At 42.2% G+C, this 20,834-nt stretch overlaps 1 protein-coding gene across 1 annotated transcript in view; it reads right to left on the bottom strand.

Annotated features, from left to right (window-relative positions):
• LOC126335917 (Down syndrome cell adhesion molecule-like protein Dscam2) overlaps positions 1-20,834 on the bottom strand; it is a 935,428-nt gene that overhangs the window by 169,284 nt on the left and 745,310 nt on the right. The window contains exons 9-10 of the mRNA XM_049999390.1: positions 18,400-18,563; positions 17,402-17,507 (exon numbers count right to left, since the gene is read on the bottom strand). Coding sequence (XP_049855347.1) covers positions 17,402-17,507; positions 18,400-18,563 — 270 coding nt within the window. The remainder of the gene's footprint in view (positions 1-17,401; positions 17,508-18,399; positions 18,564-20,834) is intronic.

The raw sequence follows: 20,834 nt of genomic DNA, 5'->3' as shown, positions 1-20,834 counted from the left end.
GCACTACCTTGGAGAATGCCAGAAATCACTTCTGCTTTACTCGATGACTTGCCGTCAGTTACTACGAACTGTGCCCTCTATGAGAGGAAATCACGAATCCAGTCACATAACTGAGATGATATTCCATAAGCATGCAGTTTAATTACAACACACTTCTGTGGTACAGTAACAAAAGCCTTTTGGAATTATAGAAACACGGAATCAATTTGAAATCTCTTGTCGATAGCATTCAAAACTTCGCGCGAGTAAAAAGCTAGTTGTCTTCCAAAAGAACGATGTTTTCTAAGTCCGTGTTGACTGCGTGTCAATAGACCGTTTTCTTCGAGTCAATTCATACCGTTCGAACACATTATATGTTCCACAATCCTGCTGCATATCGACGTCAATGATACGGAGCTGTAATTCAGTGGATTACTCCTACTACTCTCTTGAATATTGGTGTGACCTGTGCAACTTTCCAGTTTTTGGGTACGGATCCTTCGTCGTGTGAATGATTGTATGTGATTTTAAAGTATGGAGCTACTGTATCAGCATACCCTGAAAGGAACTGATTAAATTTGGCAATTATGATATCGTCCAAAGATGGCGGCGCCACGCCGCAGTCAGCAATGTGCATCTTTATCATAGACATTAGCGATGTTTTCCTGTAATCCGTAAGGAGAAATTGGACAGGCTAAAGAAGATGCACTCTCTGTGTCAGCACAGAAGAACCCTCACACGGAAATGAATATAGATCCGAATATGGAAGTGCTCTGCCGCAGTTCGTTAGGTCAGCTGCATCAGTCAACGCCACGCAGTATTGCTGAAGAGTTATTCAAATCCCGGATGTCAATGTTGAACATTGTAGTTCAAGGGAAGAATTGTGATTATATCTATAAAGTGATGCTTTAATAGTCATTGATAGTTGTAAATTTCCAAGCACTCCTGTGGGAAAATGAACTTAATAAGTATTTTTATTCATTCATGTAGTAAAGTGAACTAATAATATTTCAGGTTGTAGCTACCAAGAACCATCTCCCAGAGCAATCAAAGAACCAGCGGTTGTGACTGGAGGATTGTAGTTTCGCCTGGTCGTAACACGAGTCACACCTCAAACCTCATGGGCTGATCCCTCAGATTAGAGTTTATGTCTAGAGACTGTTTGATATTTAAAAATTACTTTTGTCGTCATCCAGAAATTAGGTAATTTGAGAACAGAATTTTATATTTGAGCTGGAGGTGCGGTCCTCCTTGTGAGATATTAATACTGTATTAAAATTTGGCTCAACCATGTAAACTTAGTGATAAGATCACATGTTACACGACACGTTTCGAGAACAAGCTCTCATCTTCCTGTAACTTACTCAAAAATCTTTAAGAAAAATGAAGACCATCTTTTAAAGATTCTTGTATATGTATTACCTTTGCATGAGAGCCTATTCTCGAAACACGTCAAGCGCCTTGTAATCTTATCACAACTGTTATGTGATTGAGTCAAATTTCAACATTTTACTATTGCGAGAATGAGATTATATGGAGGGCGAAATGGTGTCATACTTACTGCTTTATGCTGTCCTCTGGGCAAAGTGACAGCTGTAAATCACGAGAGGACTTGCAGTTTACTCACTAGCAAATGTCCGGTTTCTTCTTTCAGTTCTTGAAGGATCCCATGTAGTTTGTTTCCTTAATCAGTAAATTATACTCCTAACAAATCTGCTTTGGTTCCAGGAGGTTGTGATCCTGACCTAGTCCACCAGTGATTGGAAACAGGATTTCTTTATTGATTATATGTACAAAGACTCCAGTGATTTACCTGCATTTATTCTGTAAACTATGGCGATGGGCTCCTGTTTCTAAACAGTCTGTCGAAGAATTCATCATTTTTCCCTGCAGGCGAATGCGACTCATGCACGTTTCTGCCGTCTGTTAAGCGTTTGGGAACAAAATAACGTGATCTAAGTTCTCTTAGAGGTCTGTTACTAGTAACGGTAACTCCAGCTAGATAGCGAACCTATGTGTGGCGGTAATCAAAAATGGTGTCCCTCGCTTACTATTGCATGCTTTTAGTACACTTCAGCTACCTATACTAGTGCCTTTTCATGTCAAGCTACTGGAGGACAGTTATAGGTTAAGCAGTTTCTGCTAACTGTGCATGTCTGAATGCTCTTCTCACAATCAAATACACGCCTGGAAATGGAAAAAAGAACACATTGACACCGGTGTGTCAGACCCACCATACTTGCTCTGGACACTGCGAGAGGGCTGTACAAGCAATGATCACAAGCACGGCACAGCGGACACACCAGGAACCGCGGTGTTGGCCGTCGAATGGCGCTAGCTGCGCAGCATTTGTGCACCGCCGCCGTCAGTGTCAGCCAGTTTGCCGTGGCATACGGAGCTCCATCGCAGTCTTTTAACACTGGTAGCATGTCGCGACAGCGTGGACGTGAACCGTATGTGCAGTTGACGGACTTTGAGCGAGGGCGTATAGTGGGCATGCGGGAGGCCGGGTGGACGTAGCGCCGAATTGCTCAACACGTGGGGCGTGAGGTCTCCACAGTACATCGATGTTGTCACCAGTGGTCAGCGGAAGGTGCACGTGCCCGTCGACCTGGGACCGGACCGCAGCGACGCACGGATGCACGCCAAGACCGTAGGATCCTACGCAGTGCCGTAGGGGACCGAACCGCCACTTCCCAGAAAATTAGGGACACTGTTGCTCCTGGGGTATCGGCGAGGACCATTCGCAACCGTCTCCATGAAGCTGGGCTACGGTCCCGCACACCGTTAGGCCGTCTTCCGCTCACGCCCCAACATCGTGCAGCCCGCCTCCAGTGGTGTCGCGACAGGCGTGAATGGAGGGACGAATGGAGACGTGTCATCTTCAGCGATGAGAGTCGCTTCTGCCTTGGTGCCAATGATGGTCGTATGCGTGTTTGGCGCCGTGCAGGTGAGCGCCACAATCAGGACTGCATACGACCGAGGCACACAGGGCCAACACCCGGCATCATTGTGTGGGGAGCGATCTCCTACACTGGCCGTACACCTCTGGTGATCGTTGAGGGGACACTGAATAGTGCACGGTACATCCAAACTGTCATCGAACCCATCGTTCTACCATTCCTAGACCGGCAAGGGAACTTGCTGTTCCAACAGGACAATGCACGTCCGCATGTATCCCGTGCCACCCAACGTGCTCTATAAGGTGTAAGTCAACTACCTTGGCCAGCAAGATCTCCGGATCTGTCCCCCGTTAGCATTTTTGTGACTGGATGAAGCGTCGTCTCACGCGGCCTGCACGTCCAGCACGAACGCTGGTCCAACTGAGGCGCCAGGTGGAAATGGCATGGTAAGCCGTTCCACAGGACTACATCCAGCATCTCTACGATCGTCTCCATGGGAGAATAGCAGCCTGCATTGCTGCGAAAGGTGGATATACACTGTACTAGTGCCGACATTGTGCATGCTCTGTTGGCTGTGTCTGTGTGCCTGTGGTTCTGTCAGTGTGATCATGTGATGTATCTGACCCCAGGAATGTGTCAATAAAGTTTCCCCTTCCTGGGACAATGAATTCACGGTGTTCTTATTGCAATTTCCAGGAGTGTAATTATCACTCATCGCTGTAATTATATTGAGAGGATATGCAGGATGAAAAAACTAAGCTACTCATGTCAAATGTTTCCAGAATCGCATAAGCCTTTGTAATTCTGTTTCTACCTTCATTTAACCTACAAGCCTTCACAAACTACGTTACTTCTTCTCATATTAATTACAGTGATATAGAGATCTACTTGGCTTTTTAACCCTGTGGTGCATGAATTTCACTGCAGTGGACAACTGTTAATGGTCAATTCTCTGGCGTTTTCAGTCATGAGGCTGCAAATGCATGCAGGACACAACACCAGTAGGGAGTGCCCACTGCAGTGAACTGTGTGCATTTGCAGCCTCAGGACTGATTGGAAATGTCAAAGAAGCGACCATTAACAGCTGTCCACTGTAATGGACGCTATGCGCCACATGGTTAAAATGGAACTATAGTGATAGTTGTAGCTCTGGTATCATAGAGCTCAAAGAGACGAATTAAACTGCGTCCCAACATTAGAACTCTGATAAATAGCTTTGCATAGATGAAAATATATGTAACTTAAACAGATTGTTGTCTTATGCAAAAGTTCGTAGTAAGTAAGGAAACATGCCATGAATAAGAAGGAAACAGAGTGCTGCTCTGCCCTGATAGCAGTATAACTGCATCTGCACTCCACAAGCCACCTGCCAGCACATGTAGGAGGGTGCTTCTGGTACCGCTATCTGATCCCCCTTCCACACGGGAATAGCACGTGGGAAGAATGATTGTAGGTGGTCCTTCGTATTAGTTTTAATTTCTCGAATCTTCTCGTTATGTTCATTTCGCGATACAAACGGGGGAGGTACTAGTGCGTTGTCCGACTCTTCGCAGAAATTGTTCTCTCGGAATTTCAATTGCAAATCTTTCCGCGATGCACAACGACTCTCTCATAACGGCTGCGACTGTTGTTTGTTGACCATGTAAGTAACGCTCTTGCAACGACTAAACGATCCAGTGACGAAATACGTCGTTCTTCGTTGGATCTTCTCTATCTCTTCTTTCAGTCCTATCTGGTACGGTCGCTGATAGATGGACAATACTGAAGAATCGGTCGAACAAGCGACTTGTAAGCCACTATTTCAGTGGATGAATTACCGATCATTAAGATTCTTCCTATGAATCTGTCTGACAGCTGCTTTCCTTACCATTGTGGTTATTTTCCTACCATTGTGGCCATTCCACTCATGGATATTCTACATTAGTTAACGTTTCCAGCAATTTGTCATCAATAGCATAATTGCACATTAGTGGATTTCTCCTCCTATGTATGTGCGATCTTTTAGATAAATTTACGTCCAGTGACACCTGCCAGAGACTACTATCTGTAAACTATGGCGATGGGCTCCTGTTTCTAAACAGTCTGTCGAAGAATTCATCATTTTTCACTGCAGGCGAATGCGACTCATGCACGTTTCTGCCGTCTGTTAAGCGTTTGGGAAGAAAATAACGTGATATAAGTTCTCTTATAGGTCTGTTTTTAGTAGCGGTAGCTCCAGCTAGATACTATAATACTTCGTGGGCCATTTTACAAATCCGTACTGTCTCCTGGCGTTGCTACTTTCTTAAAGACAATCACATCATCGGTGAATAGCCTTAAAGAGCTTCCGACGCTTTTGACTAGATCATTTTTGAATTTTCTCGTTGTGATTATTTCGCGAGACAAATGTGAGAGAAACTAATAGCAAATATTTCCGTGATGCACATCGCTTGTCTTATAACGGCTGGCACTAGTTTGTTGATCATCTCCGTAATGCTCTGGCAACTACTAAACGATCACACTACGAAATGTGCCGTTCTTCGTTGGATCTTCTCTATCTCTTCTATGAGTCCTATCTGGTCATTGTCTGTCGTTTTTTTTTTTTCAGTTAAGAGCGACGTGTTGAGTTCCCCCTGCAAGGAAGTCTTGAATCCAGTCGAAAACCTGGTCCGACACATGATAAGCTCGTATTTTTTACACAAAACGGCAGTGCCGAACGGTCTCAGATCCCTCCTGAAAACAAGTCAATATCAGCCTGGGCGCCAATATCTACGGAACTGTGGTTCTCACGGAAGAACAGAGCGAGCTGAGTTTCGCAAGGTCTCTGTCTGCGGAATCCATGTTGAGTGTATGGAGGAGGTCATAATACGTGAACATAAATACGTCCCATGATTCTACAGCACATTGATGTCATCGATATATGCCTATAATTATGTGCACTGTTCCACGAACCTTCTTGGAAACGGGACTGACCTGCGCTTTTCTCCAGCCGCTAGATACTCCAAAGACCTACGGTAAAATGTTTCTAGAATGGGACCAAGTTCTTTCGCGTAGCCAATGCAGAATCTTACAGGTATCTCATCTGGTCCAGACGCCTTTCCACTACTAACCGATTGTAGTTGTGTTTCTGTTGCGTGATAAGTTGTCTCAATATTTGCCACTTCGGCGGTCATGCGAAGATTGAAAGGAGGGACCATATTCGATCTTCCGTGGTTATACTGTTTCGAAAAACCGAATTCTGTAATCGGACTTTTTCGCCTTCGTCTTCCGTTTTGGTGCCAGTATGGTCAATGAGCGACCGAAATGATTTCGAACAGGTCACTGATTTTACGTATATCAAAAACTCCTAGGGTTTGTTAGGCAGTTCGGTTGGCAAAAATTTACTTCATGCAATTTTGTTTTATAATGACATGGTTGAAGATCGTGGCTGTTATTTGAAGACAAATGTTGACGGTGTTGAGATAGCAAAATTTACTTGCTTCTCTCGTTACTCTCCTCACTTTTGCTTCTTTCAGCTTTTGTTTGTCAGCTAGTTTTTGACTTCTCTTAAATTTGTGATCAAGCTCTCTTAGTATACGTATCGATTTTATAACACGGCTGTTAAACCACGGCGACTCTTCCCCATACCTTAGTACCCTGGTCGGAACATACTTGTCTAAGGTTTATTGTATGAAAAATCTGAATTATGTCTGTATGTGCTCCATGTGTTCGTCTTCAACCTCGAGTGTTTGATTGTGACTACTCAGATTCTGAGAATTTAGTATTCCTCACTTTTTCTAAGCAAAAATATTTTCTTAGCTTTCGTAAAAGTCCTTATAACTTCCACTAATGCTATCACAGCCTAGTGATCACTGACTCTTTCATCTACATTACCTAATCCGAAAAGTTCTGGTCTGTGTCTTGAGGGGAGGCCTAAGACGTTAGTATCACGAGTTGGTCCTCTAAATATGATCTCGAGGTAATTTACTGACAAGACATTCAGAATAATGTCATACGATTCCCTGTCTTTGGCACCACCTTTGATCGCATGGATCTTCCATTCTATACGTAGGAAGTTGAAGCCTTCCCCTATTATAATGCAGTGATCAGGAGACTTATTCACGGAATTCTGCAAATTCTCTCTGAAGCGCTCTACCGCTAAAGCTCCTAACGCAGACGAACTACAAAAGTATCTGACTGCAATTTTTGACTCACCTGTGATGGTTAACTTCATGTGCGTTATTTTGTATTTGGTATCCGTAATAACGTCCCTAAATATTATCGAGTTCCTTACTGCAATCAATACTCCGCCGCCTTTGGCGTCTAACCTATCTGTTGTAACTGCGACCAGGACGGTCGCGGGGTAGCAATGACGGAAAACGCGGCGGGACCCGCTGAGGCCCGTGAACAACAACACAACGGGAGAGGACGGACACGACCAACGAAGGACAGAACGGATACAACCAGACCGAACAACTAAGTCACAAGGAAACAAACACGTTCACTCGTACACAGAACAAGGAAGTAAGATGTCAAGCGCGAAGTGAGGTGTAAACCGACGTATGCGAGATTAGACTCGCTGGCTGAGCTTTGTTTTTTCCTTTATTGTTATTTTAACACCTGTACATAATGTGGGCTGGCAACAGCATCCTACGCTGCTCTTCAGCCTCAGGTCTGACAGTGAAAAAATATAAAGAAGGTACATAAAAGACTGAAGAAATTGGCGGGCAAAAAACAGTAGACACAGAATACAAAAAACAGGAAGCCGTTCAGACTCGACGAAAAACACACTAAAAACTGTCGGCACGGCGCACAACCACTGACGACTTCGACGGCACAGCTGAACGCGCTGGCTGAGCGCGAGGCAGCCGCTTAAGTGCGCTATCTGGTGCGCCGCTATTGGCCGCTGGGACCACGTGTTCCACTGTGGCGCCCCCACACTAGAACCGGGCCAGGAGGCGCGCATCGCCACAACTTCCAGCGCGATGGTGCAGAGACTGCTATGGGTCTTCGACGTCCATGACCTCTGGCGCGGATTCAAATTCCGCGGCGCGCGGTACCAGACTATCCTTAAGATAAGTATTTCAATCTCATTTTTCGATTTAATTGTTATCACTTCCAGTTTCAATCACCTTTCTGTTCCTAATGCTTTCTGTGCATTACTACTTTCAATAAACAAGTACCCATGATCTAGGGGTACTAATCAAAACGAAACCAGTAACCAGTGGCCGCTTAAATTTTCATTAATTTTCAGCATTGGCGGCCAAAGACATCCGGCATAAGAAGTCACCCTCATTTTGCCAAATGCCTTGTCGGAGAGGGCGGAGAAGTGAACAGAAATGCAGGCCACTCTCTCGTCCTTGGGATGGGAAACTACCCCTAAAGGCGGAAAAATCTGAATGAGGATGCAGAAGACAATGGAAACATTTGCATTTAGGGCACATAATGTGTATCCACAGGGCATGTGACGTGTAACTGAAACAGTGTCATGATGATCTCTCCATTGGCAAAAGATTCCAGAATAGTTTTCCATTCGTATCTCCGGGAGGGGACTCCCAAAGGGGAGGTGACCATGAGAAAAAGATTCAACAGCCAACGAAAGGATAACCTTCTACGTGTCGGGGCGTGGAATATCAGAAGCTTGAACATGGAAGGGAAGCTAGAAAATCTGAAAAGAGAACTACAAAGGCTCAATCTAGATACAGTAGGACTCAATGAAGTGAAGCGGAAAGAAGAGAAGGATTTCTGGTCAGATGGGTACGGCGTAATATCAGCAGCAGGAGCAGAAAATGGTATAACGGGCGTAGAATTCGTTATGAATAGGAAGGTAGGACAGAGAGTATGTTACTGTGAACAGTTCAGTGATAGGGTCGGCTTATCAGAATCGACGGCGAACCAACATTGACAACTATAGTTCAGGTATACTTGCCTACGTCGCAAGCCAAAGTTGAAGATACAGAGAAAGTGTACGAGGATATTGAAAGGGTAATGAAGAACACAAAGTGAGATGAAAATCTAATAGTCATGAGGGCCTCGCATGCAGGTGTAGGGGAAGAAGTAGAAAAAAAGAAAGTTGCAGGAGAATATGGGGATGGGACCAGGAATGAGAGAGGAGAAAGAATAAATGAGTTCTGTAATAAATTTCAGCTAGTAATAGCGAATACTCTGTTACAGAATCACAAGAGGAGCAAGTATACTTGGAAAAACCGGGATGATAAGGGAAGATTTTAGTTAGATTACATCATGGTCAGACAGAGATTCCGAAAACAGATACTTGATAGTAAGGCATACCCGGGAACAGATATAGCCACAGATAACCCTGTAGTAGAGATGAAAAGTAGGCTGGAGTTTAAGAGATTAGTCAGAAATAACCAATACGCAAAGAACTATGTTACGGAAATACTTAGGAATGAGTAGATATGCTTGAAGTTCTCTAAGGCTATAGATACTGCGGTAAAGAGTAGTTCAGCAGGTAGTTCAGTTGAAGAGGCATGGATATCTGTAAAAAGGGCAATCACAGAAGTTGGAAAGGAAAAAATTGGTACAAAGAACGCAACGGTGAAGAAACCATGGGTAACAGAAGAAATACTTCAGTTTGTCGATGAAAGAAGGAAGTACAAAAGTGTTCAGGGAAATTCAGGAATATAGAAATACAAATCGCTGAGCAATGAAATCAACAGGAAGTGCAGGGAAGCTAATACGAAATGGCTGCATGAAGAAAGTGATGAAATAGAAAAAGAAATGATTGTCGGAAGGACTGACTAAGCATATAGGAATGGTCGTAACATTAAGAGTGCATCGGGAATTCCACTGTTAAATGCAGAGGAGAGAGCGGATAGGTGAAAAGAGTACACTGAAGGCCTCTATAAGGGAGAAGATTTGTCTGACGTGACAGAAAAAGCAGGAGTCGATTTAGAAGAGATGGGGGTCCAATATTAGAATCAGAATTTAAGAGAGCTTTGGAGGACTTCAGGGCAAATAAGGCAGATGGGACAGACACCATTCCATCAGGATTTGTAAAACCATAGAGAAAATTGGCAACAAAACGACTATTCAAGTTGATGTACAGAATGTATGAATCTGGCGACATACCATCTGACTTTCGGAAAAATGTCATCCACACAATTCCGAAGACTGCAAGGGCTGGAAAGTGCAAGAATTATTGTACAATCAGTTTAACACCTCATGCATCCAAGTTGCTTACAAGGATAATATACAGAAGAATGAAAAATAAAACTGAGGATTTGTTACATGGCGATCAGTTTGGCCTTAGGAAAGGTAAAGGCACCAGAGAGGCAAGTCGGACGTTGCGGTTGATAATGGAAGTAAGACTGAAGAAAAATAGAGACACGAGAGACAGGTCATATACAAAATATACAAGAGCTAAGAGAGAACAATGAGAGTGGATGATCAAGAACGAAATGCCTGGATAAAAAGAATGTAAGACAGGGATGTAGTCTATCGCCCGTACTGTACAATCTGTACATTGAAGAAACAATGAGGAACATAAAAGAAAGGTTCAGGAATATAATTAAAATTCAAGGTGAAAGGACATCAGTGATACGGTTCACTGATGACATTGATATCCTGAATGAAAGTTAAGAAGAAATACATGACCAGCTGAATAGAATTAACAGTATAATGAGTACAGAATGCGGAATTAGAGTAAATCGAGAAAGACGAAAGTAATGAGAAGTAGCAGAAATAAGAACAAAGAGAATCTTAACATCAGAACTGATGGTCACGAAGTAGATGAAGTTAAGGAATGTGTGCTACAATGGAAAAACTGGTACTATACTGATTAAGACAGATATTCCACTTTTTTATGCTGAAAAAACAAGAAAAACAAATGAGTTGTGCACATAAACGTAGCCTGATACAAGGTTGTTGTTGTTGCGGTCTTCAGTCCTGAGACTGGTTTGATGCAGCTCTCCATGCTACTCTATCCTGTGCTAGCTTCTTCATCTCCCAGTACCTAATGTAACCTACATCCTTCTGAATCTGCTTAGTGTATTCATCTCTTGGTCTCCCTCTACGATTTTTACCCTCCACGCAGCCCTCCAATACCAAATTGGTGATCCCTTGATGCCTCAGAACATGTCCTACCAACCGATCCCTTCTTCTGGTGAAGTTGTGCCACGAACTTCTCTTCTCCCCAATCCTATTCAATACTTCCTCATTAGTTATGTGATCTACCCATCTAATCTTCAGCACTCTTCTGTAGCACCACATTTCGAAAGCTTCTATTCTCTTCTTGTCCAAACTATTTATCGTCCATGTTTCACTTCCATACATGGCTACACTCCATACAAATACTTTCAGAAATGGCTTCCTGACACTAAAATCTATACTCGATGTTAACAAATTTCTTTTCTTCAGAAACGCTTTCCTTGCCATCGCCAGTCTACATTTTATATCCTCTCTACTTCAACCATCATCAGTTATTATGCTCCCCTAATAGCAAAACTCCTTTACTACTTTAAGTGTCTCATTTCCTAATCTAATTTCCTCAGCATCACCCGACTTAATTCGACTACATTATTATCGTTTTGCTTTCGTTGATGTTCATCTTATATCCTCTTTTCATGACACTGTCCATTCCATTCAACTGCTCTTCCAAGTCCTTTGCTGTCTCTGACAGAATTACAATGTCATCGGCGAATCTCAAAGTTTTTATTTCTTCTCCGTGGATTTTAATACCTACTCCGAATTGTTCTTTTGTTTCCTTTAGTGCTTGCTCAATATACAGATTGAATAAGGCTACAACCCTGTCTTACTCCCTTCCCGACCACTGCTTCCCTTTCATACCCCTCGACTCTTATAACTGCCATCTGGTTTCTGTATAAATTGTAAATAGCCTTTCGCTCCCTGTATTTGACCCCTGTCACCTTCAGAATTTGAAAGAGAGTATTCCATTCAACATTGTCAAAAGCTTTCTCTAAGTCTACAAATGCTAGTAACGTAAGTTTGCCTTTCCTTAATCTTTCTTTTAAGATAAGTCGTAGGGTCAGTATTGCCTCACGTGTTCCAGTGTTTCTACGGAATCCAAACTGATCTTCCCCGAGGTCGGCTTCTACTAGTTTTTCCATTCGTCTGTAAAGAATTCGTGTTAGTATTTTGCAGCTGTGGCTAATTAAACTGATTGTTCGGTAATTTTCACATCTGTCAACACCTGCTTTCTTTGGGATTGGAATTATTATATTCTTCTTGAAGTCTGAGGGTATTTCGTCTGTCTCGTACATCTTGCTCACTAGATGGTAGAGTTTTGTCAGGACTGGCTCTCCCGAGGCCGTCAGTAGTTCCAATGGAATGTTGTCTCCTCCGGGGGCCTTGTTTCGACTCAGGTCTTTCAGTGCTCTGTCAAACTCTTCACGCAATATCATATCTCCCATTTCATCTTCATCTACATCCTCTCCCATTTCCATAATATTGTCCTCAAGTGCATCGCCCTTGTATAGACCCTCTATATACTCCTTCCACCTTTCTGCTTTCCCTTCTTTGCTTAGAACTGGGTTTCCATCTGAGCTCTTGATGTTCATACACGTGGTTCTCTTATCTCCAAAGGTCTCTTTAATTTTCCTGTAGCCAGTATCTACCTTACCCCTAGTGAGACAAGCCTCTACATCTTTACATTTGTCATCTAGTCATCCCTGCTTAGCCATTTGCACTTCTTGTCGATCTCATTTTTGAGACGTTTGTATTCCTTTTTGCCTGCTTCATTTACGGCATTTTTATATTTTCTTCTTTCATCAATTAAATTCAATATTTCTTATGTTGCCCAAGGTTTTCTTCTAGCCCTCGTCTTTTTACCTAATTGATCCTCTGCTGCCTTCACTACTTCATCCCTCAAAGCTACCCATTCTTCTTCTACTGTATTTCTTTCCCCCATTCCTGTCAATTGTTCCCTTATGCTCTCCCTGAAACTCTGTACAACCTCTGGTTCTTTCAGTTTATCCAGGTCCCATCTCCTTAATTTCCCACATTTCTGCAGTTTTTCAGTTTTAATCTACAAGTCAGAGTCCACATCTGCCCCTGGAAATGTCTTACAATTTAAAACCTGGTTCCTAAATCTCTGTCTTACCATTATATAATCTATCTGATATCTTTTAGTATCTCCAGGGTTCTTCCATTTATACAACCTTCTTTCATGATTCTTAAACCAAGTGTTAGCTATGATCAAGTTGTGCTCTGTGCAAAATTCTACCAGGCGGCTTCCTCTTTCATTTCTTAGCCCCAATCCATATTCACCTACTATGTTTCCTTCTCTCCCTTTTCCTACACTCGAATTCCAGTCACCCATGACTATTAAATTTTCGTCTCCCTTCACTATCTGAATAATTTATTTTATTTCATTATACATTTCTTCAATTTCTTCATCATCTGCAGAGCTAGTTGTCCAAGAAAAATGCCAAGTGAATGGATATAAAAATAAAACCATTATTGGCAGAACACTAGAATGATTCGTAAGGGAAAGGCCTATAGTGAGCGGAACAAGCGTGCGTGTTTTGTGGCTACTAACGCTTATAATTCAAGTGTTAACTTCAATCAATTTGTGTGCCCATGGAATAAGTAAATCCAGCACTGTTCTCATTTTTCACGAAAACGGCTTCTGTCTCTATCGTGTGCCATTTTACTAGCTGATCCCCCTGCGCGGTTTCAAACGACGCATTGAATTCAGTCGCTTGGTTGTGATGCGGCATCAGAAGGTACTTTGTAAAAGCCTATAGGGAGCAGAGCAAGAGAAAATGTGCTCTGGCTACTAATGCTTATAATTCATATGCTACTTCAAACAGTTTGAGTGCACATGGAATAAGTCAGTCCAGAGTTGTTCACATTTTTCACGAAAACGGCTTCTGTCTGTATCATGTGTCATTTTACTAATAGATCCGCCAGCGGGATTTGAGAAGACGCATTGAATTCCGTCACTTGGTTCTGATGCGACGTCAGGACAAAAGGTCCGTTCTTTGAAGACTTTTTTCACTGATGAAGTATTAATTAGAAAATCGTGGGAAGCGAATCTAAAAAATGTATAGTGTTGTGTCGCTGAGAATCCGTACTGACCGAGGTAGGTTGAACATCAGAGTATGAATGCTGGGTGTGGGATTGTGGGAGACTACTCGATCGGTTCTAACTTCATTGAAGAAAACCGGGGAAGAGATACGCAAAATTTCTTGCTGGGTTGCTACAGGCTCTCCTACGGGAAGCATCTCTTGAAGCAGGTACGTAAATATGTGTGGTGCTGGCGCGGTGATGATCAGTTCACTATTCGCTTGTGACAATGAAAGCGCTCACATATTTGTTAAGGTCGTTGTCAGGAAATGATGGCGTTGTCACATGACTTTGCCCGCTATGATGACACTGGACTTTTTCTCTGGGGTAAACTCAAAAATGGGGTCTATGCACAAATTCCGACGACGCAAAAGGATTTAAAATTCATATTGTAGTAGTGTATGCAATGACATCGAAGGACTCACTTTCATCTCTTCAGATATCCTCCTATTAGCTACGGCAACTTATATTGCAGAAGACATTTGGCATATCGATCACTTGATGACACAAATGGAATTTTAAGAATGTGAATATGGCTACTTTCTTTTGTGATTTCCATTTTGTTGCTACTGCTAATGTTGTAATTTTGCAGTATTACTGTATATATTGAAATTAAATTCAAGTTATTTAACGATTTATATGTAAACGTTTCCTGTTTTAAAATAGCGTTCAATTTATTAAACACCCCATTCTTTCTATGTTCTTCAGAAACAAGAGTTACTGTAGTGAAATGATGAATAATCATTAGATGCCCTGTCCTATGCTTAGCAGTTGATGTGTCGGTCCAACCACCGAAGTGTGACTACTATTAGTTTTAAACTAGTGTTTTCTCAAGTATTCTCAATTTTTAAGTAGACTTTCTTAACTATGTGAAACCTGGCCGTTCTATCAGCCGGAAGCAACAGTTCAGTAAGATAACACGAACTTTCGCACAGACAGAAATCGGTTCGATGCTCAAAACACATATCGGATTTCGCAGAGTGAAACGTGGCTGAATTTGTCCGCTGCAGCAGAAATCAATGTATTCCCATTCTAAAAAGTGAAGCTGGTACCAGTATACCCGCAGTTAATACACCAATGACAAGAGACTATATGCAAATTCCTGCAAGATTAAAAGTGTGTGCCGGACAGAGACTCGAACTTGGTACCTTTGCCTTTCGCGGGAAAGTGCTCTACCAACTTAGCTACCCAAGCACGACTCAGGACCCCCCTCCCCCCACAGCCCCAATTCTGCCATCACCTGGTCTCCTATCTTGCAAATCTCACAGAAGCTCGTCTTCAGAAGAGCACAGTTTTAATCTGCCAGGAAGTTTTATATCAGCACACACTCCGCAGTTGGTGAAAATCTCATTCTGGAAGAGACTATGTCTTTTAACTAGGACTTTCTTACAGTTCACCTGGTGAAAATAATGTCTTAAAGAGTTCCGGGTATGTATACACATTCTCAATAATCTATGCGACGTATTTCATTCTTTGCCATTCCTACAATGTTTTCTCTGTGCAGAACCTATCACTGCCATATAAGCTTTCACTGATTGAATTAGCATGTATTCTGTATTCATGCTATCTTCTGCTATTGTATATTGCATTTGTATTTTTATACTTCCTGTGTTCAATTCTGGCTTGGGCGCGTGAGACTGAGAACATTTTGTATCCTAGTAATGTTGAGTAACACAATGTGAAACTAATGATGCAACGTCTGATTTTTCTTATGAATGAATGATTATTATTGAACGGGATTTGTTGGACGACGGATCGTTTCTGAAAGAATGACCATTATAACGATGATCATTAGGACAGAATTCTTCTGGTAACTACCGACATAAATAAAATATTATTATTTATTATAATAAATATATTTGATCAATAATAACAACATGTTTCGGTTTATTAATATCGTATTAGGAAATTGATGAGAGAGTCTACTTCCTGTGATGAAAATTCCGTCTTGGGAAGTTTTCCGTCGTTGAAATGGAGTAGCACGTTTTCTGGAAGCAGACGTGAGCGTATTAGAAGTTTCTTTCACAGACATCTTCATCAAAACGCTAATCCACCTAAATAACTTTGCCTGTTCAATGGTAGTTCGCTCATGTTTTAAATGACGGACTTTGCTTGCTGGCAGAATTGGTGGAAAAAGCACTTTTGGCAGAAATTCAGGGAGACATGTGCATGTTTCCCTATTTCTTTCCATAACGGAGGTGCCTGACTGATCCCGGACACGCCATAGTGTGAGTAAAAAAAGTGGCCCATTTTTAAAATGTCCTGTGTTGATACCTCCTTTGCGAAAGAAAAGACCAAAATTTACGAGACTGGATTAATAAAAAATATACAAAACTTAAGATGCTAATTTTAATGCTTCAGGTATTGACATAGTCTCCTCTCACTTGAGTACAACGCACAGAACGTCCATAAAATTTTGTGAAAGTGAAAGAGAAGTCCCCCTTTGGCATGATGTTAAACTCGCACATCACATTGGCTTGAATGTCGGTTATGACGTCAAAGCGGTGACCCTTAATGTGAAATTTTACACTGTGTCATTTCGTGGTGGGTTTGTCTCGTCGCCCATGGTGATTTTCTCCAGCAAGTGTAGTCCGGCTTTTTCATTTCGATCAAATCGCGAAAGGCGTCCACCCGTCGTCATTTCTGTTCGCAAGTCATGGTGTGCGGGACGCAAGCTGCAGACACTTTTTTCTCCTTCAGAACACCATACAGAACGTCTTGGCCATTTAAGTTACAGATGTTGCTCCATTCCGATTTGTGACACAACAGCGTTGACATATTACAGCCGAACGTCCACTGCTTACTCTGCTTGCATCTGGTCGAATGCACATCAGTTGTTTAAAGTTGTTAGTTCAAGCTGCCATCGTATTTATTGCGCTGACGTCGCTTATGCGACAGAAATAAAATCAGTCCCTGGACGTTTCGGACGGAGGGTGTGCATACGAAAATGGCATTCGGTTATATCAGGACGCCTGTATGAATGCAGTATCAGCTATATGGCTCAGTTTGAAGATCTTTCAGAACACAATTTTCTTATGCCACTGATGCTTTGAGCAAAAGGAACAGTCTAGTAATTTAGCTGCAGGAGGACCGTGGAAGGACTTGTCTATAGATTTGTTGAAGAAATTATCCTGTATACCTCCTTCCCTGTGTGTGGAATACACGGGAAACCTAAATCAGGATGACCGGATTGTTATGTGAAACTATTTCCTCATTGATCCAAGTCACTGTTGCGTACGACTATTTCAGCAATGTAACAAATGTTGTGATGTCTGCGTTTTAGCTACATCAGATATATGTTGTATTAGCAAAGTTAAAGATACTATTCCCCTCGAAATGAGTCCACCGATTTATCGCTGCGCTGCCTTGATTAGTTGGAAGCCTTTTCTAACAAAACCAGTCATTTTAATTTTGATTCTTTTTTCTCTACGCTTGTGTGAGATAACACTAACAGGTTGTATAGGTAGAAATTAGTGACTCATTAACAGAAAGGGAATTAAAACTGTACTTACCGCCAAGCTTCAGTTGAGCTGTTCCTTGTGCCGTTTCTTCTGCGTTGGACACCACACATTGGTACATTCCCCTATCTGATCTTTCTACGTGCGCTATCTTCAGTGTCTGCAACGAGTAAAAAATTCTTCAGAAATTTCTGTAGCACAAACATATTTCGGTTAGTTGAATTCTCTCATTTTGAGAATACTGAGGGAAAAATCTGCTTTACCAAGTAAAAGCACTCAACAGCCTAGATAGCATAAAATATTTCCTTATTCAAGACAACCTGTTTTGAGAACAAAGTCTGTCGAAAGCGGTTGTCTTAAATAAAGAAATATTTTATGTTATTTAAGCTGTTGAATGTTTCTAACAATATTTCATTTATGTGGAGCTGGACTTGGAAATTGATGTTTCTTGCTCCATAACGGCAGTGACCAGTAATTAGCATTAGAAACAAAAAAAAAAAAAAGGATCACTCTTGTTGAGCAGAGAACTATGTAGAGTAGAGGGCTAGGTCTACAACTTATGAAGCCAAAATTCGTTATAGGATGTGTGTCGTAAACAAACAAATAATAAAACAACATACACGCAAAGATCCTTTCCACTGTTCTACGATGATATATAAGACAACGTCTAAGAGACATGAAGTTTGAGTAACATGTAAGGTTCAAGTTTGGCATATTTATTACAGTGTTCTGTCTAGATAGTGAACATATTTTTTTCCTTTATCTTTTACGCTATCAGCACATCAAAAATATTAAAATGGAAGAAAATTTACAATTACAATATAAGAGAAAATTAAATAGGATAATTACGGCTGAGTGCATGTGTTTCGTGGCAAACTTAATTATAGGAGCACTAATTCCTGAAGTGGGATGTACGAATACGTCTGATTTGCAGTCGTGGAAATGTTGGTAATACAAGGACAGAGATTCATTCATACAAGACGTCAGCCTTATTTTTCTGTAGCTGTGTGGAGAGACCATTTCTGTTAGTGACGGTTAACTAGGCTGCCTACCTCTGAGGCGAGCAGGCGCACCCTGCTGGAGGGGGTGAGCAGCTGCGCGTCCTTGAGCCAGACTACGGACTGCTTGGGGTGGCCGTCCGTCGTGCAGTTGAACAGCGCTGTCTTCCCCACGTCCACCACCTGTACCTGCGGGCTCATGTAGGCCGACAGCTGCTCTGCCAACAAGCACACCAAGATCCTGAACCACACGCTTCATGGTTAGCTCTGCTTTCTGTCTGTGTATTGTGTAGTTTTAAGAAAAATACTCATCAGCAAAAAGTTATTTCTTTCTTAATTCTTACAAAATTTCCTACACAGATCATAGAGTACTTCTGGAATTGCGAACGTTGTCATTGTCAACGCCACACAAGTAAATCACTAACAGAAACGGAAAATGTTACACTATGAACCCCCAGTCCGATTTTTATTAATTTTGTGGAGATGTTTACCGCGTAATGTGTATCGAATGATTAAAATTTTGTTCCATTCGGAACTGATGTTCGCCATCAACAAGTGTGGGGTGTGACTCCCATGGGCATGTATACTACCTTGCATGAATTGTTGTATGGAAGCAGCCCGTACAATAATGTCATCTGCAAGGCCTGAAATTCATGCTATGTCAGTTAATGCGTACTGAACGCTGATATGAAAATTATGTCTCTTCATCGCATATTAGACATGGTCTGTGGGTGACCAATCAGGAGACTGGGCAGGACTATAAATATTTATGGCGTTTGTGATGTACAGCACTACGGAACCTCGCATTATCCTGCTGGAATATGCTGTTTGGTACCCAGATCATGAAAGATATACCAACAGGGTACACAATTCTTGCCACGTACTGGCAAGCATACGTCCTCCCTTCGTCAATTACCAAATCAGTCTAGCTACCCTATCCAACAATTGGATACGTATGGGACTCGAAAATTGCTGCTCCCTGTGACCATTCACTAAATCGTCTGCAGACACGTTGGCGTCGATCTGACCGCCACGAAAGAATCGAAGTTCAACAATGAAACACAGGAAACCACTCGGAGTCACAGTTGACTCTGGCTCCATGCTATGGAAGCTTCTGTTGTACGTGGTATGGTGTCACCAGTAAACGACACATTGATATTCGAGATCTTAACCCAGCTTCCAGTAATCTCTTCCCCACTGTCAGAAGTGACACTCTTCCTGTATCTCCACTTAGATTTCAGCTGTTGTCGCCCGTTTATTCGCCAGAGCCAATAAAACAAGGCTACGATATTCCCGTTGTGTAGTTCTTCTGCATGGACCCTTGCATACTTTCCTTGTCACAGTATTGTCCTGAGTCCATTTCGTCTCTGCACGGTGTGCAGTCGTTGCACCATACCCAACTATTTGTGCGATTTGTCGGTATGATTCTCCCATGCCCCTCTTGCCGATGATTCGGCCTTTCTTAAAGTTTTCAAGGTGACAATAAACTGCACGTGAACGTAGTCTGGGAACAATGTGTTATTATCTCTAGCTGAAAAGTTACAGTAACGGTAGACACAGCCACTAGCCAACATATGCTCTTCGCCAATCTTCAGGTACAAAAATGGTTTTCCTTCCTATGCTGAAAATAAGCACAGATCAGGATGATTCTTTAACCAACATATAGCACAGGCATGTACAAGAGGCGTTCAGTAAGAAATACAACACTTTTTTTCTGTAATGTGTTTGGTTTTATTTATGATTCCAATACGCCATCGTATTCCCCACTCTTGGCTGCAACACACTTTTTTTTAACACAATCTCTGTTCAATGCGACGGCCTTACGCCGCCTTACTGAGAGGCTTTATATGCTTGAATGGTACCACTCTACTAGTCCATGTCGGAGGTAACGTCTTCTTGAATCAAGAACCCCCCCCCCCCCCCCCCCCCTCATCTATGTAGCGCTCTCTGCAGAGTGAATCCTTCATTGGGCCTAACAGATGGAAGTCGGAAGATGCGAGATCAGTGCTGTAAGGTAGATGAGGAGCAACTGCCCAATGAAGTTTTGTGAGCTTCTCTCGGATGCGAATCCTTACGTTGTCATGGAAAACGAGAAGTTTTGTGGTTTCTCTGTACACATTCTGCAAGATCCTGTGAATATCTGGCATGTTCTGGTTTTCCTCCGAAGGAAACGTAGTGATAGCTCTCTGCTTGGAACGCTGCTCAATTACAGGCGCCATTTTGAAGGCTACGCATAGCACCCATCGAAACTGCGAGAAACTATAAGAGCTGAAGCGGGAATATTCCACTATGTCCCATAACAAATTGCGCATTTTTTCAACCGAAACTGACAGAGAAAAAAGTAGGTTGCGTTAGTTATTGAACGTCCCTCTTTAATACAGGGGTATCAGTTTGGTTGCGTTGTGTAAGATGTTTATAGTGTAACTTTCTCCATTTCAGGCAGTATATATTAGAAGTTTGAGAGTGTAGCTGCCTCTAAAATGCAGAAC

Source organism: Schistocerca gregaria, chromosome 2 (assembly GCF_023897955.1).
Source record: "Schistocerca gregaria isolate iqSchGreg1 chromosome 2, iqSchGreg1.2, whole genome shotgun sequence".
NCBI lineage: Eukaryota > Metazoa > Arthropoda > Insecta > Orthoptera > Acrididae > Schistocerca > Schistocerca gregaria.
Note: the sequence above shows the minus strand (reverse complement) of the source record. Positions and strands in the feature narration are given on the sequence as shown.